At 42.4% G+C, this 23674-nt stretch overlaps 1 protein-coding gene across 5 annotated transcripts in view; it reads right to left on the bottom strand.

Annotated features, from left to right (window-relative positions):
• DISP1 (dispatched RND transporter family member 1) overlaps positions 1-19968 on the bottom strand; it is a 244318-nt gene extending 224350 nt beyond the window's left edge. For 3 of the 5 annotated variants that reach the window (XM_042257110.2, XM_060396336.1, XM_012187102.5), the window contains exon 1: positions 937-1060. Coding sequence is in view for 2 of the 5 variants with exons in the window: in XM_012187102.5 (XP_012042492.3) it covers positions 937-988 (52 nt within the window). In the remaining 3 variants the exon portion in view is untranslated. Of the gene's footprint in view, positions 1-879; positions 1061-19892 lie in introns of those variants that run through there. The other 2 variants (XM_060396337.1, XM_042257108.2) reach the window with 2 other exon arrangements.
• Positions 19969-23674: the final 3706 nt, after the last annotated feature.

The following is a 23674-nucleotide window of genomic DNA, read 5'->3' as shown; positions in this document are numbered from 1 at the left end:
TATAACAACAGATCTTGGGTTATCAGTATTTTTTTAAATCTATCAATGGAAAAAACATGTTCTCCTTGTAGCAGAAATAAAAAGTAACAGTAAATCCATGGGAATTGCTACTCAAAAACTAAACACAACAGGATAACTTTTAGTAAAAATACATTACAAAGTCATGCAGAAAAACAATGAACAGTAACTGACAACGTGACTGCACTGGCTTTCCATGTAATTATCACTGTAATTCTAAACGCATTTAGAAGCTGATTGCATGACAAAGGAAATAAGACAACCTGAACTCTGCAAGGCAGCAAAGATTCCAAAAGGGAAACTTTGGCTGGCTTATTGGTATAAGGATAACTTTAAAGTACTATCTATTTGACAAAGAAATGCAACATGAGTTGAACCTGGGTGCGGAAGAGCTCAAGTTTTCCCTGGAAATGTAAATTCTTCCCTGAAATTCACAGGGGTTTAAAAAAAAAAAAAAAAAAGCCGCATCAGTAAACCAGCATTAATTGCAAATGAGGCAACAGGAGTTCAGCATCCAATAGGTGGTCTGATCATCTTTCTAATCCGTTAGGTCAAGAGTCCGTCTCACCTACGACCCTCACAGAAGGGCTGACTCCCTGCTCTCAAACCTCCTCAGCAAGCCAACCTTTGCCAACTCATGCCACCCTCACAGACGATCTGCCAAGTCCCGGGACACTCCCCCAAGCAGGACAGCCCTCCTCCGAGACGCCTCCTGCCCAGTGTCACCAGCCACTCCCCCTCCCCTTCTCAGGGCCTCTCCGGCCTCAGGGTCCCCAGTGCCTCCCTCCCCAGACCCTCACAGCTTCCCTGAGCTCCCCGCCCCCGGTCCCCGACCCCCAATTCTAGTCCCCTCCCTCAAACCTGGGGTCACCGTTCTCCCTCTGCCCGCGCGGGGAGTCCCGATTCTCCCGTCCCTACCCGGTCTCCGCGTCCCGCGAGGCGGGGCGGCGACAGGGGCGCCGAGAAGCATCCACTGAGGAGACAAGTGCCTGGGGACTCTCCGGCTCCGATCTGGACCGGAGCCGGGCTTCCGCCTCGCGCCGGAAGGCATTCGCGAGCGGGAGCGGAAGTCCCGCCCGCTCCCCGCCGGCCGGCGGGCAAAGACCGCACCGTGGGGTCTAGCCAGGGCGTGAGGAGGACTGTCTGGGGGTTAACAGGGGTCGTAGGCACCCGGCCGAGAGAAAACAGGCTTACTGTTAAGGGCCAAGGCGCCAAAAGTCTTTCTCCTTGCAGCTTCTCTTTACAGCCGTTGAGCCAACGCACCTGCAATCGCTTGACCAAGGGGCCGTTCTTGCTGACGCCCCCAGGGGAACAAGATGACTCAGACCCTGACCCCTGCCCCCACAATCTAGTTGAAAATTGACATAAATATAAATAGAGATGAATAACACCACAAGGCAGCACTGCTTCATTCCTTAATCCAGATGTTTATCACCTGCTATATATCACTTATTGAACGACTAGGCTGTAAACAGATGCAAGCGAGGGAGGCACTGAGGGCAATGAACTAGGCAGAGAGTAAATCAAACAGCGACTCGTCCCTCGGGAAACTTAGGGTAGTATAGGGGCAGATATATGGGCAAATAAGTGCAATGAAACCATCGAGCATTAGAGGAACTATGGCCGAGCTGAAGGCAGTGGTGGCGGTGGGAAGGTGAGCAGACACAAGACTCTATAGAAATACCGGCTCCTCAGTGAGTCTGAAATGATGAATAAGAGTTAAAGGTCAAACAAGGTAGGGAAGGGCATGCAGAGGAGAAGGATGCCAGAGAAACCTTGGTTTAATTAGGGATCTAGAGGAGGGTACAGCTAATTTAGCAAGGTCTGCGATCGGAAAGGCGGGAGGAAGAACAATGAGAGGAGGCAAGCCCAGATCTGGAAGACTGCTTTGTATTATACTAAGGAATTTAGACTTTAGACTCCAGGCAACAGGGAATCAGTGCATTATCTGTAGGGGAACAGACAAAACACTGAGTCATGGGTTGATTAGGATGATTGGCCTACTCATCAAAGGAAAATAACTTGAAAGATCATGGATAGAACATTGTGAGGGTGTTTACTCAAGCTGTCGTCAGTTCAGTCACTCAGTTGCGTCCAACTATTTGTGACCCCATGGACTGCAGCAGGCCACGCTTCCCTGTCCATCACCATCTCCTGGAGTTTACTTAAACTCATGTTCATAGAGTCAGTAATGCCATCCAGCTATCTCATTCTCTGTTGCCCGTTCTCGTCCTGCCTTCAGTCCTTCCCAGCATTAGTTTTCTGATGAGTGGTGGTCAGTTTTCCGATGAGTCAGTTCTTCACATCAGGTGGCCAAAGTATTGGGGCTTCAGCTTCACCATCAGTCCTTCCAATGAATATTCAGGACAAAGTTCCTTTAGGGTTGCCTGGTTTGATCTCCTTGCAGTCCAAGGGACTCTCAAGAGTCTTCTCCAACACCATAGTGCAAAAGCATCAATTTAAACTGGTATACCCAGATGTAAAAACAATGGATGACTACAACAACCCTACAAAGGCAAGGCCACCAGAGCTCAGACCCCTGGGGTTTTCTACTGGGCAAATCACCCGAACCAGCTGAGTGGCCAGCTGAAGCTGTGGCAACCATGGGATGAAGGGGCTGAGAAGGAAGAAACTTCATTACCAGCTACAGTAATGAGGACTGTTGCCTCTATTCTCTTACTTGCTATTACTACTGTTTAATCAGTACCCTCTTGCACACCAAACCCCATTTTTCCTTTTTAGAAATAAATGGTATAACAGTTTTTTCCAATTCTTTTCCTTTTGCCAGCAACAAACTATGTTGCAATATATGGAGATAGAATTAAGGTAAAATAAAAGGAAGACTGGACATCTTGTAGAACGTCTATATACTTAGAGGGCATAGTATCACCTCTGGATGGAGTAGAAAAACACAAATTTTAGCTTAAAGCTCAACATTCAGAAAACTAAGATCATGGCATCCAGTCCCATCACTTCATGGCAAATAGATGGGAAAACAATGGAAACAGTGAGAGACTTTTATTTTCTTGGGCTCCAAAATCACTGCAGATGGTGACTGCAGCCATGAAATTAAAAGACGCTTGCTCCTTGGAAGAAAAGCTATGACCAAGCTACACAGCGTATTAAAAAGCAAAGATATTACTTTGCCAACAAAGGTCTGTCTAGTCAAAGCTATGGTCTTTCCAGTAGTCATGAATGTGAGAGTTAGACTATAAAGAAAGCTGAGCATGGAAGAATTGATGGTTTTGAACTGTGGTGTTGGAGAAGACTTTTGAGAGTCTCTTGGAGTGCAAGGAGATCCAACCAATCCATTCTAAAGGAAATCAATCCTGAATATTCACTGGAAGGACTGATGCTGAAGCTAAAATGCCAATACTTTGGCCATCTGATGTGAAAAGCTGACTCATTGGAAAAGACCCTGATGCTGGGAAAGATTGAAGGTGGGAGGAGAAGGACACAACAGAGGATGAGATGGTTGGATGGCATCACGAACTCGATGGACATGAGTTTGAGTAAGTTCCGGTAGTTGGTGATGGACAGGGAAGCCCGGTGTGCTGTGGTCTATGGGGTCGCAAAGAGTCAGACAGGACTGAGCAACTGAACTGAACTGAACTGAACTGAACTGAGGGAACACAGAGAGAAAATGGCCATTAAAGCTGAGTCACATGGCAGTGCCCTAAAGAAAAGATCTATTAACACCCCTTACCAAAGATCCAGGACCTGACCTGTTTTCTTTGATTACAGGAAATATCCCTGTGTACTTCTGAAACATTTTTTTGTTTTGCTTGACTAGGCAAGAAAGATTTCTGCTATTTGTAACCAAAGTAATTTTGCTTAAGACAATCTGCTCCCAGAGCTCCTGTTGAATAGGCACTGGGTCAAATGATGCACATTCATTGCCACAGCAAACTGAAATGGATGTAGCATGTGTTCCGTCATGTCCAACTTTTTGTGACTCTATAACCCACCAGACTCATCTGTCCATAGGATTTTCCAAGCAAGAATACTGGATTGAATTGCCATTCCCTCCTTCAGGGGATCTTTGTGACCCAGGGATCAAATTTGATTCTCTTGTGTCTCCTGCATGGCAGGCAGATTCTTTACCAATGAGCTACCTAGGAAGCTGAAGTGGATGTAGACACAACCCAAATCGGCTAAGAGGGTCTCTCATGCATGGATTTACGCATTGACATATAGCCCTCCACTTGGTCTCCCTTTCATGTTGAAATAGAAATGTAACATAAACCTAGGATTGGGTTAGGCATGAGCAAGTTGTCCCACACTGGTAGAAAAAAAGTGGGTAGGGGAACCAGAAGGAAGAGGAGAGAGAAACAATATGGAAGAGAGAAAGAAGGGGAAAGAGAAGACAACTATCTGAGAAACAATTAGGTCATCTTAGTTTCTATCTTTTCCATTTTTTAATCCAAACCTTTATGAGGTCCAGCTAAACTTTCTGTCCTTAAATTCTATGGAAACGCTGTGTCCTTCCAGTAAATTTGCCATTTGACTTGGGTTAGTATTAGTAGGTTTTTACTCCTAGCAATGAAATGCCAAGACATCAGTCCACAAGACTCAAGGTTGCCTGTTCACTCCCTTTTCTGCATCACTCTCTTCTCCCCAGAACTTTGGAGTCAGCTTCTCGCCCCAGGCCCAAAAGCAGGAGCAAGATGTTCACACCTCCACTGCTGCCTACAGGAAAACTGTCCGTTACCATGGCGTTGATGGGTGGAGCAAATCATACCGCCATCAGTATATAAATATGGAGGAAGATTTTGGAAACCCACACTTCTTTTGTGAACTTTTTATTTTGTATTGGAGTATAGCCAGTTAACAATGTTGTGATTGGGTCAGGTGATCAGCGAAGGGACTCAACCATACACACACATGTATCCATTCTCCCCCAAACTCCCCTCCCATCCAGTCTGCCACAAGGTATTAAGCAGAGTTCCATGTGCTGTATAGGTTCTTGTTGGTATTTTAAATATAGCAGTGAGTACATGACCCTCCCAAACTCCCTAACTGTCCCCTCCTCCCAAAAACCATACGTTCGTTTTCTAAGTCTATGAGTCTTTCTATAGAAACCAACATTTCAAATTCTTCATTATACAGAGGCGGGAGCTAAAGTCCAGCTAAACATAGCAGTTTTTCTAAGGTTGAATAGTTCAATAGTCCCAGAGATAGGACTAGTTCAAAAATCTCTCTCCCAGTCCACTTACCTGATTATTTGCTGTGGAAAGAGTCTAATACTCTCAAAAGGCTATTGTGAAAACCTTAAAAGTGTCCTATAGGGATTTCTCTGGTGGTCCAGTGGCTAAGACTCTGCACTTCCAATGCAGGGGGTCCAGGTTGGATCCCTGGTAAGGGAACTAGCTCCCTCCTGCCGCAACTAAGACCTGGTGCAGCCAAAATAATTAAATATATATTTTTAAAAGTACAGTACTTTCCAGCCTACTCTCTCCTGGCCTCTAGAGTTCACTCATGTCTATATAATGGCATCAATCTGACTGCAGAACCATGGCAACTGTTTAGAAGACACTTGTGAGTGTCACCGGTGATAGATAATTCCTCTGAACCAGGAAAGAACATCCTAAGGAATGTTTTCCTACTTTTTTTTTCAGTACTCTCTGACTGGCTCAGACAGATAGACGGGTTAATTAACAGAGCTAATAAGGTTAGATGTTTAAAAAGTGTACTCACAAATTCTCTATTCTCTTTAAGTTCATACCTGATCGTTTTTCTTATCTTTGTTTGTTTCATCACCAGTATAAACAACAATGTCATTAACAGTCACATCCAAAACCACACCCTTTTTCCCTTTGCACATGAAGTTCAGTTCAGTTCAGTCGCTCAGTCGTGTCCGACTCTTTGCGACCTCATGAATATCAGCACACCAGGCCTCCCTGTCCATCACCAACTCCCGGAGTTCACCCAGACTCGCATCCATCGCAGTGATGCCATCCAGCCATCTCATCCTCATTCGTCCCCTTCTCCTCCTGCCCCCAATCCCTCCCAGCATCAGAGTCTTTTCCAATGAGTCAACTCTTCGCATGAGGTGGCCAAAGTACTGGAGTTTCAGCTTTAGCATCATTCCTTCCAAAGGAATCCCAGGGTTGATCTCCTTCAGAATGGACTGGTTGGATCTCCCTGCAGTCCAAGGGACTCTCAAGAGTCTTCTCCAACACCACAGTTCAAAAGCATCAATTCTTCAGCACTTAGCCTTCTTCACAGTCCAACTCTCACATCCATACGTGACTACTGGAGAAACCATAGCCTTAACTAGACGGACCTTAGTCGACAAAGTAATGTCTCTGCTTTTGAATATGCTATCTAGGTTGGTCATGACTTTTCTTCCAAGGAGTAAGCGTCTTTTAATTTCATGGCTGCAGTCACCATCTGCAGTCATTTTGGAGCCCAGAAAAATAAAGTCTGACACTGTTTCTACTGTTTCCCCATCTATTTCCCATGAAGTGATGGGACCAGATGCCATGATCTTCGTTTTCTGAATGTTGAGCTTTAAGCCAACTTTTTCACTCTCCTCTTTCACTTTCATCAAGAGGCTTTTGAGCTCCTCTTCACTTTCTGCCATAAGGGTGGTGTCATCCGCATATCTGAGGTGATTGATATTTCTCCCAGCAATCTTGATTCCAGCTTGTGTTTCTTCCAGTCCAGCATTTCTCATGATGTACTCGGCATATAAGTTAAATAAGCAGGGTGACAATATACAGCCTTGACATACTCCTTTTCCTATTTGGAGCCAGTCTGTTGTTCCATGTCCAGTTCTAACTGTTGTTTCCTGACCTGCATACAGATTTCTCAAGAGGCAGGTCAGGTGGTCTGGTACTCCCATCCCTTTCAGAATTCTCCACAGTTGATTGTGATCCACACAGTCAAAGGTTTTGGCATAGTCAAGAAAGCAGAAATAGATGGTTTTCTGGAACTCTCTTGCTTTTTCCATGATCCAGCGGATGTTGGCAATTTGATCTCTGGTTCCTCTGCCTTTTCTAAAACCAGCTTGAACATCAGGGAGTTCACGGTTCACGTATTGCTAAAGTCTGGCTTGGAGAATTTTGAGCGTTACTTTACTAGCATGTGAGATGAATGCAATTGTGCGGTAGTTTGAGCATTGTTTGGCATTGCCTTTCTTTGGGATTGGAATGAAAACTGACCTTTCCAGTCCTGTGGCCACTGCTGAGTTTTCCACACTTGCTGGCATATTGAGTGCAGCACTTTCACAGCATCATCTTTCAGGATTTGAAACAGCTCAACTGGAATTCCATCACCTCCACTAGCTTTGTTCGTAGTGATGCTTTCTAAGGCCCACTTGGCTACATATTCCAGGATGTCTGGCTCTAGATTAGTGATCACACCGTCATGGTTATCTGGGTCATGAACAAGCAGTACATGCAGTAGTTTAGTAATTTGTGGCAAAATAAACAGGTCTACGTGCGTGCGTGCTATGTCGCTTCAGTCGTGCCTGACTCTTTGGGATCCCACGGACTGTAACCCACCAGGCTCCTCTGTCCATGGGATTCTCCAGGCAAGAATACTGGAGTGGGTTGCCATGCCCTCCTCCAGGGATCTTCCTGACCCAGGGATGGAACCCAGGTCTCTCGCATTGCCAGCACATTCTTTACCACCTGAGCCACCAGGGAAGCCCAAACTAGTCTATAGTTGGAAGCAATCACAATAGCATGTTCTCTGAGGTATAAATAAAATTATATTAGTAAAAGATTATGAATTGAATGACAATTAAGGTCATCCAGTGCTCTCCAGTTACTAATTCCCAGCTCTACCGCAAGGTAAAAAGTAAAGGTGTTTTCTGTGAAGATCTCAGTCTTCTGTGCTCAAATAATATCACTTAAAGTGAAAGATGAGTCTTATTACACTGAGGGTGGTGTCTTCTTCCTAAAGGGGGAGCTGCCCCAGAAATGCTCAAGTTTAATTGAAATATTTTTGAAAACATGGTCTTTAATATTTTCGTCTAAATTTTTTGTGGTAAAATATACAAAACATAAAATTGCTCATTTGAGCCATGTCCAATTACACATTTCTGTGGTATTAAGTGCATTCACAGTGTTGAATAACCATCACTCCTATCCATCTCCTGAACTTTTGCATCTTCCAAAACTGAAACTCTGTACCTGTTAAACAATGATTCCCCATTCTCCCCTCCCCTAAATTTAATTTTGGTCTAATTTTATGGGTTTCTATATTTCATTAAAATATTTTCAACACTAATTCATACCCTTTTGAAGTAAACATATTTATAAACAGGAAATAAAATAGTGTAAGCATCTGAATGCAGAGTTCCAAAGAATAGCAAGAAGAGATAAGAAAGCCTTCTTCAGGAATCAATGCAAAGAAATAGAGGAAAACAACAGAATGGGAAATACTAGAGATCTCCTCAAGAAAATTAGAGATACCGAGGGAACACTTCATGCAAAGATGGGCTCGATAAAGGACAGAAATGGTCTGGACCTAACAGAAGCAGAAGATATTAAGAAGAGGTGGCAAGAATACACGGAAGAAGTGTACAAAAAAGATCTTCATGACCCAGATAATCATGATGATGTGATCACTAATCTAGAGCCAGACATCCTGGAATGTGAAGTCAAGTGGGCCTTAGAAAGCATCACTACGAACAAAGCTAGTGGAGGTGATGGAATTCCAGTTGACCTGTTTCAAATCCTGAAAGATGATGCTGTGAAAGTGCTGCACTCAATATGCCAGCAAATGTGGAAAACTCAGCAGTGGCCACAGGACTGGAAAGGTCAGTTTTCATTCCAATCCCAAAGAAAGGCAATGCCAAACAATGCTCAAACTACCGCACAATTGCATTCATCTCACATGCTAGTAAAGTAACGCTCAAAATTCTCCAAGCCAGACTTTAGCAATACGTGAACCGTGAACTCCCTGATGTTCAAGCTGGTTTTAGAAAAGGCAGAGGAACCAGAGATCAAATTGCCAACATCCGCTGGATCATGGAAAAGCAAGAGAGTTCCAGAAGAACATCTATTTCTGCTTTCTTGACTATGCCAAAACCTTTGACTGTGTGGATCACAATCAACTGTGGAGAATTCTGAAAGGGATGGGAGTACCAGACCACCTGACCTGCCTCTTGAGAAATCTGTATGCAGGTCAGGAAACAACAGTTAGAACTGGACATGGAACAACAGACTGGCTCCAAATAGGAAAAGGAGTACGTCAAGGCTGTATATTGTCACCCTGCTTATTTAACTTATATGCCGAGTACATCATGAGAAACGCTGGACTGGAAGAAACACAGGCTGGCATCAAGATTGCTGGGAGAAATATCAGTCACCTCAGATATGCAGATGACACCACCCTTATGGCAGAAAGTGAAGAGGAGCTCAAAAGCCTCTTGATGAAAGTGAAAGAGGAGAGTGAAAAAGTTGGCTTAAAGCTCAACATTCAGAAAACGAAGATCATGGCATCTGGTCCCATCACTTCATGGGAAATAGATGGGAAACAGTGGAAACAGTATCAGGCTTTATTTTTTTAGGCTGCAAAATCACTGCAGATGGTGACTGCAGCCATGAAATTAAAAGACGCTTACTCCTTGGAAGAAAAGTAATGACCAACCTAGATAGCATATTGAAAAGTAGAGACATTACTTTGCCAACAAAGGTCTGTCTAGTCAAAGCTATGGTTTTTCCAGTGGTCATGTATGGATGTGAGAGTTGGACTGTGAAAAAGCTGAGCACCAAAGAATTGATGCTTTTGAACTGTGGTGTTGGAGAAGACTCTTGAGAGGGAGATCCAACCAGTCCATTCTGAAGGAGATCAACCCTGGGATTTCTTTGGAAGGAATGATGCTAAAGCTGAAACTCCAGTACTTTGGCCACGTCATGCAAAGAGTTGACTCATTGGAAAAGACTCTGATGCTGGGAGGGATTGGGGGCAGGAGGAGGAGGGGACGACAGAGGATGAGATGGCTGGATGGCATCACAGACTCGATGGATGTGAGTCTGAGTGAACTCCGGGAGTTGGTGATGGACAGGGAGGCCTGGCGTGCTGCGATTCATGGGGTCGCAAAGAGTTGGACACGACTGAGCGACTGAACTGAACTGAACTGAACTTATTCACCTCTTTTCCCCTGTGGAATTCAAATGTAACATATCATTTCCATGGGGACACATTGTACAATGATCAGATGTTTCTACTTCTTTAACATCCACACGAATGGGAATTCCACATGTAAGGGAGAAACACACCAGGGACACTTGACATGATACTCATGAACTGAAAGTTTGGGTGGCTATGTTTGGAAGGACTTTTATACACATTAACGATTTTAAACTGCAATCCTTGTTTTCCTTTCTGCAAAAGCCATGGACATTCCACACATCTGACTGGGGCACAAACCTCACTTTGTTTTCTTTCCAACAAAATCAAAACTAAACAGGAATGCTCCTGCCAGAAAAAGCTTCACCTGCTAAATTCCAACAAGTCTAAGAAAACAAGCCTTTCCTCTTCAATAAAGATTTCTCTCGCTGGCCTGGTAACTGAAACAGACACACAGTTCTACTTCTAACTTAAAAATCTCACCATTAGGTAGAATAATAGACTGAATTTTTAGCCCTGAATCTCAATTTCGTTGTTTAGTTGCTAAGTTGTGTGCAACTCTTAGCAACATCATGGACTGTAGCCTGCCGGGCTCCTCTGCCCATGGGATCTCACAGACAAGAATACGGGAGTTGGTTGCCATTTTCTACTTTAGGGTCTCAACAATACAAACTTATTTCCCAAGAAGAAATTAACTACAGTCTATGAAGACTGAGACAAAACTTTCCTTGTGAAAACAACAGGAGTATGTCTTAAAGAGGAATATGCCCTCTCTACAAAAGTATCACGATGAATTAGTAAGAAGTCACTTCCTTTTTTTTTGGCTGTGCTGGGTCTTTGTTGCCATGTGCAGGGTTTCTCTAGTTGCCATGTAAGGGGGCTTCTCTAGTAGTCATGCAAGGGGGCTTCTCTAGTTGCCATGCAAGGGGGCTTCTCTAGTTGCCATGCAAGGGGGCTTCTCTAGTTGCCATGCAAGGGGGCTTCTCTAGTTGTGACACACAGGTTCTCTAGTCGTGGGGCTTGGGCTTAGCCACCCTGCAGCAAGTGGGATCTTAGTTCCTCACCCAGAAATCAAAACTGAGTCCCCTGCATTGGAAGGATTCTTAACTGAACCACCAGGGAAGACTGCACTTCCTTTATTTTTCAGTTCAGTTCAGTTCAGTCACTCAGCCATGTCCGACTCTTTGCGACCCTGTGAACTGCAGCATGCCAGGCCTCCCTGTCCATCACCAATTCCCGGAGTCCACCGAAACCTATGTCCATTGTGTTGGTGATGCCATTCAACCATTTCATCCTCTGTTGTCCCCTTCTCCTCCTGCCCTCAATCTTTCCTAGCATCAGGGTATTTTCAAATGAGTCAGCTCTTCGCATCAGGTGGCCAAAGTATTGGAGTTTCAGCTTCAACATCAGTCCCCACAATGAACAACCAGGACTGATCTTTAGGATGGACTGGTTGGATTTCCTTGCAGTCCAAGGGACTCTCAAGAGTCTTCTCCAACACCACAGTTCAAAAGCATCAATTCTTCCATGCTCAACTTTCTTTATAGTCCAACTCTCACATCCATATATGACTACTGGACAAACCATAGCCTTGACTAGATGGAACTTTGTTGGCAAAGTAATGTCTCTGCTTTTCAATATGCTGTCTAGGTTGGTCATAACTTTCCTTCAAAGGAGCAAGCGTCTTTTAATTTCATGGCTGTAGTTACCATCTGCAGTGATTTTGGAGCCCAGAAAAATAGTCAGACACTGTTTCCACTATTTCCCCACCTATTTGCCATGAAGTGATGGGACCAGATGCCATGATCTTCGTTTTCTGAATGTTGAGCTTTAAGCCAACTTTTCCACTCTCCTCTTTCACTTTCATCAAGAGGCTTTTGAGTTCCTCTTCACTTTCTGCCATAAGGGTGGTGTCATCTGCATATCTGAGGTTATTGATATTTCTCCCAGCAATCTTGATTCCAGCTTGTGTTTCTTCCAGTCCAGCATTTCTCATGATGTACTCTGCATATAAGTTAAATAAGCAGGGTGACAATATACAGCCTTGACGTACTCCTTTTCCTATTTGGAGCCAGTCTGTTGTTCCATGTCCAGTTCTAACTGTTGCTTCCTGAATGTTACAAATCAAACAATACTGCACATGTTGAATGTATCTGCCATGAGTAGCCGTGACAGAATCATAGAGGGTTTTATTTTCTGAGTCCTCTTTTTTTTCATCCTGAAGTAGACTTTCTCCATGGCAAATACTCACTGCCCAGGAAAGTACCCTGAACACAGTGTCATCAGATAAACCACAGGACACCCACTTAAATTTGAGTTTCAGACTATTTTTTCATGTAAGTATTAATATGTTCCCAAATATTGCATGGATATACTTCTAGCAAGAAAGTATTATTGCTTATCTGAAATTCAAATTTAACTGAGAATCCTGTATTTTTGCTTGCTAAATCTAGTACCCCTTTTGCACACAAGAGAATTTGTTAAACATTACTAAAGGAAAGATTTCTTAAATACATCAAGGCTACTTTTCTCCCACAAAACTATGAACAAACTACTGGACTGTTAACACACTATATGACAACTGCCCACCTTTGTATCCATCTTAACATTTTACAATTAAAAAAGAAGAGAAGCAAGATCAAAGATCTGTGGTAAATATTGTTAAGGACTAAATAGAAATTATATAAGACTGAATTAGAGAAACTGATCTGATTTTCATGTAGCCAAAAGGTAATAACTTGTGGATTGGGTGTTATTTAGTATATGAGTCTAGTTTTTACCTAAGCACAAGGTGGACAAGTACTACTGAACCAGATTAGTCTTTTCACTGTAGTTACTTTTAAAGTATTTTTCTGTAGGGTGGATTTGGTTAGTTTTGTTTTTTTTAATTATGTTCTGTATTTTTTGTTCTTTTTTTTTTCTTTTGGCAATCAAGTAGAAATTTTATATTAGAGGACTATAGCCCAAAGAATGCTGGAGAAATTTATACGGCATTTTTAGAAAATGGAGAAGTGAGATTACACTAACAAATAGACATATACCTATGATTGATTCATGTTGATATATGGCAGAAAACAACATAATATTGTAAAGCAGTTATCCTCCAAATAAAAACAAATAAATTTTAGAAAACAAAATTTAAAAAAGCATTAACAAGTAGATATGAACTTTTCTGACCTATCTGCCTCCACACTCTGTTTAGTATTCACTCCAAGAGAGATAAATGTATATAAAATAATTTCTGAGACATTGCTGCTACCCTGGGCCAAGGAACCTGTCTACATCTGTCATCTAAGATGCTAAGCCTTGAGGCACCGCTGTGGAGGTACTTGCCAATGTTGTCTCCCACTCAGGTCTCACTCTATCCCCTAAACACAAAGTTGCACTGCTGAAACCCATCTTAGCAAATATACTTTGTCAAACACTGTCTTCATTTTCTTCTTGCAACTGCTCTCTCTCCGTAGAACAGAAATCAATATGTCAAAGACAGCATACTGTCCTTGTTAGTCTTTTTAAATAGTCTTTTTTGGTTTAGTTTTTGCGGCCCTGCAGCATGCGGGTTCTTGGTTCCCAGACCAGTGATCAAATGCATACCCTCTGCAGTGGAATCATGGAGACCTAATCACTACACCACCAGGAAAGTACCCTTATATCAGTCTTATTAGCCTTTTGCCCTATACAACTTTCTTATTCCTCCTCAACCAAGCATGCGTTGATTCATTTGTTCATTCAACAGATATCCAGAGAGCATACAGTTCTAGATCCATCCGTAAACAAGAGACAAAAGCTCCTTGTGGAATTTGCATTCTAATAGGAAGGGCAGGGGATGAGAGGAGAAGGAAATAAACAATAAAGGAATAAATAAATATGTTGCATTTGTTACAATTTAATATATTAATTTATTTAATATGATGATAAATGTTTATTATAATTTAATATTTATTTCCCTGATGGTTCAGTGGTAAAGAATCTGCCTGCCAAGCAGGAGACGTGGGTTCCATCCTTGGGTCAAGAAGATTCCTTGGAGAAGGAAATGGCAACCCACTCCAGTATTCTTGCCTGGAGAATTCCATAGAAAGAGGAGCCTGGTGGGCTACAAGCTACGGGGTCACAAAAGAGTTGGACATGACTTAGCAACTAAACACAACATTTATATAACATGGTGATAATAATTTAGGGGAAAATAGGGCACAATAAAAGAGTAGGAGGTTGCAATTACAACCAAACGGAAGTGACACTGGGGCAGAGGGTTGAAAAACTGAAAAAAAGGCATGTCTGGGAAAAAGCATGCCATGACAGAAAAAATAGATAGGGCAAAGGCTCTGAGACAGGGGCATACAAATCAGCTTCTGGAAATCCAGCTTGCAACATGCTCCAAGGTGTCTCAATTCCAGCCTAGGCTCACCCTGGACTCCCTCCTGGAAGGACTGATTTGTTTGCATTTGTCTCCACTGTCAGCCCTGGCCGACATTTCTCCTTTGGCAGTTGCTTTCTGTTAGGTTTTGCCGGTAGAGGACATTAGAAAGAGACAAGGAAGGGACTTGTTCCTTCCTGTCTACTTCCTGTTTCTTGTCAGCATCATTTATGGTGCCCCTTCCCCTTGGAAATGACTGTTGCAATGAGTTATCACCTTTTACCCAACTCCCAGAGCCAGCCTCATCAGGCCCCTCAGAGTATCCACTAGAGAAACGCAGCCTCAGTTCCAAGTCCCAGACCCCCGTTCCACAGACTCTGTTCCTCCCTTTGTTTCCACAGCCCTAAAGTCTTGAGCTGCTTCCTGCATCCACTGTCTATCATTTCAAGGCTCCCTTTTCTGTTTGCAGTGGTCTATCACCCATTTAACAAATTTCCAATACCAAATTCTTTCTCTTGACTGGAACTTGGCTGATAAGGAAGCTAGAATGTAACTTACCTAAAGTCACTAGCCATGTTTTATTCATCTCTGACGCAAAGCACTGAGCAGAAACCCTAGCATATAATAGTGCTTAATCAATGTTTGTTGAAAGGATCTCAAACAAATATCATATCTAATCACAGGCAAAATAAATTGAGCCAATGCCTGGACAGTGACAGCCAACCCTAGCTATCTCCTTAAAGAAAAGTCAGAAAATCGCCTTGGTTTGCCTCCTCACAGTAGACCAACTGGAGGGTCCTAATGTGAGCAGCAACACTCACCTCCTCCCATTCTCATTCCCTACAGAGAGGGAGTTTGTGCAGAATGAAGAGGGCACAGGCAGAGAATGCAGTCAGGAACAATCAGTCCTTAGGCAGGCTACCACTAGCCCAGGGAAATTCTGAAACAAGAAGAGAGTGTTTGGGCTAAAATTACTTACTAAAAGCATTGGTGTTTGGTCCACTGCCCACCAAAACCCTGCCAAAACCCTAGCCTCTTACTGACAGGGATTCATAGCAAGACATTGAGCAGCTTATTTTAGTTTGGTCAGAAAGTAGAAAAGAACGTCTCTCTGGGAATACTTGTGCACTGAGAAAATACAGAGCCATGTTTTAAATCTAAACTATATTCCTGCAAGGAAAATTATTTGTAACAAAAATGAAGCCAATGATACCTGAAAGTAAAGCAAAGTTGCCCAGGGCCTTGCGTGTAGCAAGCATGTAATAAATAGTTGTTAAATTCTTCTAATGAGACTCTTTATCAAGGTTGTAATCTATGATGAAATCATCCTAGAGAACGCAGAGTGCTTTGAATCCCGTAACTAGCATGTGAGAGATAGAATTTTGGCACAGAATCCTTTTGATGTACTTTTCCATCTCAACCGCTGTCTCAGTATAAACTCCATTTTTTGGAGTTTATAACAGCCTGCAGACTGGACTTCTCACCACTAACTCTGGATCCCAGTCCACATTGCTCTCAGTTCCAAAACTCCTTCACTTAGTTCGAATTTCAGCTTTGTCGCATACTGGTTGCTTGGCTTTAGGTACCTTGATTAACCTCTCTGTTCTTGGCTTCTTCATCTTAAAATGGGGATGATAACAGTACTTGCCTCATAAGATTGCTATAAAAGTTAAATAAGTTAACAGATCTAAAAGACAATGCCTAGCATACTGAAACTGGAACATAGGTGATAGCAATTATTCAGTTCAGTTCAGTTCAGTTCAGTCGCTCAGTCGTGTCCAGCTCTTTGCAACCTCATGAATCGTGGCACGCCAGGCCTACCTGTCCATCACCAACTCTCGGAGTTCACCCAAACTCATCTCCATCTAGTTGGTGATGCCATCCAGCCATCTCATCCTCTGTCGTCCCCTTCTTCTCCTGCCCCCAATCCCTCCCAGCATCAAAGTCTTTTCCAATGAGTCAACTCTTCACATGAGATGGCCAGAGTACTGGAGTTTCAGCTTTAGCATCAGTCCTTCCAAAGAACACCCAAGACTGATCTCCTTTAGAATGGACTGATTGGATCTCCTTGCAGCCCAGGGGGCACTACACTTGAAAACACTAGTCAACTTCCTGTAGCTTATTGGATAAAATTTAATTCCTTAGCAGGTATGGGTTTCTTTCCAAATTCTAACTTTCTTTCCAGATTCATCCTCCACTTTTCTCCTCTCTACGTTTCCCCATACTTTTCTGTCTCTTCATTCCCTCTGACAAAACCTACTTTCCTGCTAAAAGCTCCCATGAAATGAACCTCTAACCACCACTATTACCAATACCACTGTCTTCCGAGTCTCCTTTTGAATGTCTGCGCGTGTGTTTTCCTCTGTGCCTGGAATGTCCTCCTTCTGCCCCTTCTTCAGCTCACACGTGCCCACTCAACCTTCAAGACCATCCCAGATATGACTCTCTGAAGCCTCCCAGTGCCCTCCCAGAACAAGTAACGACTCTTGTCACTAAAGGACTTCATATCTTGAAGACTTTAAGGACTACACTATGTCTCTCCTCATAGGAATTAAGACTTTCAGGGAGACAAGAAATATACCAAAAAAGATGACAATCTTTTTCACAGCACTGCCTTAATGCAGTGATCGACATAGTGTGTGTTCAATAAATGATGAATACATGAACAAATACTTGAATCAATGAAATAAAAGCAACTCAAAACAGGCAGAAAGAGTGGCCAGTTACTTGAAGCCTTCAAGCAGAAGCTGAGTGACCATCTGCCACCGTTACTTTAATGAGAAGTGAGTGAGAGTTTGAACCAGATAACCTAGTTCCTATGGAGAAGGCAATGGCACCCCGCTCCAGTACTCTTGCCTGGAAAATCCCATGGATGGAGGAGCCTGGTGGGCTGCAGTCCATGGGGTCGCTAAGAATTGGACACGACTGAGAGACTTCACCTTCACTTTTCACTTTCATGCATTGGAGAAGGAAATGGCAACCCACTCCAGTGTCCTTGCCTGGAGAATCCCAGGGATGGGGGAGCCTGGTGGGCTGCTGTCTATGGGGTCGCACAGAGTCGGACACGACTGAAGCGACTTAGCAGCAACAGCAGCAACTTAGTCTGAGCCTAACTGTCCAAGAGAAATCTAGGGAAAATCTTGTATGTGTGTAAATGTATTTTGCTTGATGTAAATGAACTCAAAGTGGACTCCAATATTATAATTTCATCTTTTTTTTTTTTTTTTTCTGGTCACAGTGCCCTGCAAGCAGGATCTCAGTTTCCCAACCAGGGATCAAATCTGTGCCCCCTGCATTGGGATCAGGCAGTCTTAACCACTGGGCCACCAGGGAAGTCTCACTTCATCAATTTTAAACTAAGAAGAAACGTGTATATACATACCATATACCAAAAATTGGTTTTCTTTTTATTCTTATCTTTTGGCTGCACTCCACTGCATGTGGGATCCTAGTTCCCCAACCAGGGATCAAACCTACACCCCTGGCAGTGAAAGCACAGGGTCCCAACCACTGGACTGCCAGGGAATTCCCATGATTTCCAAGCTAATGAATTTTGCAAAAGTTCATAGAAGGAAGAGCTCAGTTTCACTTGCATTGCACGCAAGGGGTCATTCTTCCAACTGGAAGATCTGAAAAATGCAAATTTAATCTCTTCCTATTACTAAAGAAAGTCAAATATATAGACAGAAGAATGATCAAATGGTAAGTGAAGAAAGGTAGGTGCTACAAGGAGAGAGTTAAGGAGTGGCCAGTGGGACCAGAAGAAAAAATAGACACTCAACAGTAAGGTGAGTAACTCTAGATGACTGAGAAAAGCAAGCTGTCAAACAGTAACAAATCTAAAATTAATATGTTTAGTTAAATAATTCATAAAATGAAAAAAGTCAGCAGTAAAAACACTAACACTTTTACCTTGATACACAGCTTTTATAGCTTGAAAAATACTTCTTTTCATTTAAGAAGCTATTTCCTTTTTCAGACTAAAGTACTTTACATAATAGGGTGACACGAATCATTTCATAAAAAGCAGATGTGAAAGAATAAGACTGAAAATAAAATCACTCATAGTGACTTTAACAAAACAAATGTATGTTTAAAATATTGAAATCATTCAGTTATGATGTGAAATGTAGTTTTTTTTTTAATTAATAAAAATAATAAACTGTTTAGGCCAAATCAGCTTGAAACACTTAAAATATTAGGTTACTCAGCTAACTCAGTTTTCACCTTTCTTTTCCTGTTTATTCACAGACCAAAGAGAAAGATAAACTTTCCTGCTTTTTTCTTTTTAAGATCCCAAAGAGATCTCAATTTACAGAGGTAGATAACATTCTTTCCAAACCTAAAAAGCATCAATTTCTCTGAAAACTGGACTCACTTCGGGACTCTCCCAGAGCTCCAGGCCTTCACATATCCTTCAAAATGTCAAGAACAAGCCACTGTGCCTTTTTTAAGTTCATCATTAGTGACTCAAATGAATTTATTACAGCCAATCATAACTTTTTGTTGAACTACACCAGTGTAACTGAATTTTTGAAATACAGGAAAATAAAGTAAAATTTTTAAAAGATGAAACTCTTTCAACAAAAGTGCCCAAATAAAAAGTATAATATTTTGAAGCAGTAATTTTCCTACAATTTTCAAGGCAAGGAAAAATTCCTGTCTTACAGTTCACATGGCCTCCAACCAGTAGATCTAATTGTAGGCTGGGAAGGGTGTAACCCTACAAACTAAAAGGGAGTCGGCCACCTTCGGCTAAAGTTCACTCTAATCTCAAACATCTTATGCCATTATCCACGTAAGTACACTTGGACTTGTCAGATCACTTGAGGAAATTTTTATTTCAAAAATATGACCACTGAACCTTTGACATGTGGGCCACTAATAACTTTTGATATTGCTGGAACAGAATTCTCGAAGAGATAAATTCCTAAGACTCAATTATGAAACATATTTATCAACCCACCCATTTTTCCTCCCTGTTTCCAACACTTGCCATGGTTTTGACTCATAATTGAGGTGTTAGCTGAAGAAGTCTTAAACATTGATCCTCCCAGGGATATTTTTATTTCCCTGAAAAAAATTTTTTTAATGCCTTCAAGAAATAACTAAAAGGAGCAGTAATACTGGGCTTCTATAGAAGATACAATTTGCCAGGCCAGCATGATAGCTCCAGACCTTTCCATCCTTCCTGACAGGAGGTGTGAAGCTTGGTGCAAGTCCTGTACAGTAAGTCCCTTATGTGCAAGCAAGTTCCCTTCTAAGAGCGTGTTCGTAAGTCCAATTTGTTTGTAAGTTCACCAAAGTTAGCATAGGTGCCCAGCTAATACTATACTGTACTGTAACACAAACAATACTTTTCACACAAACAATATATAAAAAACAAACAAGCACAAAAAATAAAGGAAACATTTTTAATCTTATAGTACAGTACCTTGAAAGTCCAGTAGTGCAGTACAACAGCTGGCATACAGGAGCTGGCATCCAGTGAACAGGCAGGAAGCGTTACTGACTGGAGGAGGGAGAGGAGGCGGGAGACGGTAGAGTTAAAGGATCGTCAGCAAGAGGAGGTGGAGGGCAAGCCACAGTTTCACTCACGCCTGATGTTGATGGAATGCACATTCGCGTCTTTGAAAGTTCACAACTTGAAGGTTCCTATGTAGGGGACTTACTGCACCGTAGTAACCCTCTGCCAACCTCGCCTGTCCCTCTGACCCTTTTTCCTCCCCCGCCCCCAAGTTCCTGCAGCTGTTCCAGTGTCTTCATGTGTCTTGAGCTCCCACCTGAGACTGAATACATGAAAGACGTGCTCCTTTGAAGAACAATGGCCTCTGTCCACATCATAACCCAAAGACCTGAAATATCAGTCTAAGTGACCAGTCCCTCATTCCGTCCTTGGTTAAGGTCTCATGAATTCTGCCAGGCCACTTCCCCTCATTCACTCTCTGAGTGTCTGCAGAAGTGTCTACCTGCCCACAGTCCACAGCAGGCATCTTCCCTTTCTCCAAAGGGCTTGGGTGGATGCTTTGTGTGAGCCTGACCTCCTACCCCAACTCCCACCAGCCCCCCGCCAAGAATGACTCTGGCAAATTGAGCCCAGAGTGTTTAGAATGTATGAATCCTGCCGTGGGGGGACCAGCAGCTCTGCTTCTGGATGGCTGTAGCTGATCTGCAGTACTAGCTGCTCTGCAGCTCCTCCCCCCACTCCACCCAAGTAAAGCATCCTTTACTCTTGGGCTGCTAGGTATCATTTTCCAAGCCTCACCCAGAGGTCAGTGATTCTCAACCTTATTTCAGTCATGGCCCCTTCCGAGAACATGAGGAAAAATGTATAGCTCTTCCCCTAAGACACAGCATTCAAGCGGGCATGCGTGCATGCGTACACACGCGCGCACACACACACACACACAATTTCACATATAATTTCTGTGTGCTCATGGACAGTTTGGTGATTTGGGTCTTATCTTTAGAACCTTTATGCTGACAAAGTTGCCACAATATATTAGAGACGAAGAATATGCTGCATTTATGAAACCTTTGAAATGCATGGCTCAACCCATCTCAGTTCACTTCATTAGGGGACAGTTCAGAAACCCACTCTATCTGAGCCAGCCCAAGATGTTTGCTTCTTTTCAAGGTTTACAGAGTGAAAAATTCAGGTCTTGCTTGTTTTAGCTTCAGGAATGCCAACCAGTCTACAGATTTTTGCCTAAGGCTCCATTTCTATTACCAAAACAAAATTGGAATTAGTTCTTTCTTTTGAAATATTTCCAGAATAGTTTACTCTTCCTTGCCCAAGCCCATACTCTCACCCTGAATCATACTTTTTTTAGAGAGGAGGAAGAAGGAAATATGATCAGGATAAGAAAATCAAATAGAGTTTGTTAAATATCTGTGGTGTCACCAGTCATGAGTTTCAGAGTGCGGTTATGTAATAACCCGGGTTGTTGAAGGATAATCAAGTTACAATCTTTCTCATGTAGAACAAATTTTGAGACATGATGAGCTTAATGGTGCCACGGTAATTATTGAGGATTATAATTACTTTTGGATTATGATTGTCCATTAAGTTGACAGTGACATTTTAAGTACAGTTTGGCACTTTATGGAGATATTTTTACATTTATATATTGAAATATAAGTATAAGGAATATAGTACTTTAAAAAGCACTTTTAAAGTCTTCTTGATAACATCTATTATAAACCTCCAAACCACTATTTTAGCTTCTTTGAACCTGAAAATTCCTAAGTAAAAGGAGAGTAGGTGGAAAAGGAGAACAGTAAGTAGGAAGAAATGTTCTAACTTTAAAAAAAAAATGGTATTTTTGTTGTTCAACATTTCTGAGCATGCATACAATCTTCCTAAAGAACTTGAGAAAAGACCCAAGCTTGAGTAACTTTCGTGGGCTCGGTTGTAGCCAGCCTGAGTACAATAGGGGCTATAGCTGCGGGACATACCTCTGGAACCAGATGAAGGGCTTCAGGCCTATCCAGCCCATCAGCCTCATCAGAGCATTTCTGAAGGCCTGATGAGCAAGTGGGCTGATGCCTTAGGGAATGAGGGATCAAGGACACAGGGCTGCTATAGAGTCCGTTTAAAGAAAGGAGGCTCTGGCAGTGATGAGGGCTAGGGGACTTTCCCTGAAGCTGCTTCCAAAGCAAGCCTGTGGGGGGTGGGGGAGGGTTGTCTTATACTATAGAAGTGCTGGGCCTAGACTGTACGTATTTGGAGCAGCTTGGGGAAGGCTGATGGTGCTGCAGGGCCAGGGTCCTTGAAATCCCTCTCTGGAGCTTCTCCTGCATGTGCCTGCCTGCTTCTCCCACCCTCCCCACTCTTCTCTCAGAATAAATTGCTAGACAACCCCCTTCCCACCTCTTGCCTGAGCCAGGCAAGGTTTCCCATTGAATATTCTCAAGAATACTGGCATGGGTAGCCAATTCCTTCTCCAACAATCTTCCCGACCCAGGTATCGAACCAGGGTCTCCTGTGTTGCAGCCGGATTCTTTACCAACTGAGCTATCAGGGAAGCCCCATACTTTCATTAAAGCTTAGCTAAAAGATAAAAAAGAAGACATTTAGTGTTGAGATTACTTGTTTGTGACTGAGAGTAAGGGAATTCTGAAGGTGTTCTCTCGACTCCCTGAAGTCTTAAGGTGTAGACTAGATCTTAAGAAAGAGATCTTGGCAAAAGAGATTTTAAAAAGTCTTCAGAAGCAGAGGTCATAATATGACAGGAAGGGAAAAAAGAAAGAGTTCAACTTCTAGGTAGGAGTTCTTGTTCTCCAGAAGCTAAGCTTCCAAAGTAACTTCAATATCAACTGTTTTTTAAATCTTAGAGATCATCCTCTCGGAGTTGTGTGCTAAAGATCAGCTCTGAATATATCTGTTTCATCGAAGATTTCTCTAGATGTAGATAAACTGACAATTCCTAACTTAGAAATTTGGAGAGTCAGCTTTATCCAAAGCAGGTTTGCTTTGGAAACAGCTTCAGCAGGATTATCCCCTCTAAATCTAAAGTCTTACTACTTTGACTGTGATGATGTGGCTTTGAAGAAACTGACCAAATACCTCCTTCACCAATATCGTCATGAGAAGGAACGCACTGAGCAACTGAGGGAGCTACAGACCCTGCAATGGGGCAGCTGAATCTTCTAATCAAGAAAACAGAACATGGAGGTTTGTTTATATTCTTCTTTTTTACAGAAAAGAACAAATAACATATCCTCATTAAAATGTCAAGGGAAAATGTATAATTCTCTTTATCCTAGCAGAATTCACCTCTTGTTCAAATTAAACAAATATTTATTGAGCATTTATTATGTGTACTTTCCTGCAATATGTCCCATAAGGAATATAAGAATAAGTGACAGACATTTCCTCCTATTAAGGCACTTATAATTGGGAAGAAGGGATAAGCCAAATTACAAATTCATAAATATATCTGTGGAAGATGAAGACTATCAAAAAGAGACTCCCCAAATAGTACAGAAACCAAAAGGAAAGGCAAATCAAATAAAGTTCAGAACAGAGGAAGGACTTTGTGGAGGAGTTGGTAATAGATAGCATTGGTCTTAAAGGATGGGTAGAATTTTGATAGTAAAGATAAGACAGAGACTTCCCTGGTGGTCCAGTGACTAAGACTCCATGCTCCAAATGCAAGGGGGCCCAGGTTCAATCCCTGGTCAGGGAACTAGATCGTGCAAGCAGTGACTGAA

This window comes from Ovis aries, chromosome 12 (genome assembly GCF_016772045.2).
Source record: "Ovis aries strain OAR_USU_Benz2616 breed Rambouillet chromosome 12, ARS-UI_Ramb_v3.0, whole genome shotgun sequence".
Taxonomy (NCBI): domain Eukaryota; kingdom Metazoa; phylum Chordata; class Mammalia; order Artiodactyla; family Bovidae; genus Ovis; species Ovis aries.
Note: the sequence above shows the minus strand (reverse complement) of the source record. Positions and strands in the feature narration are given on the sequence as shown.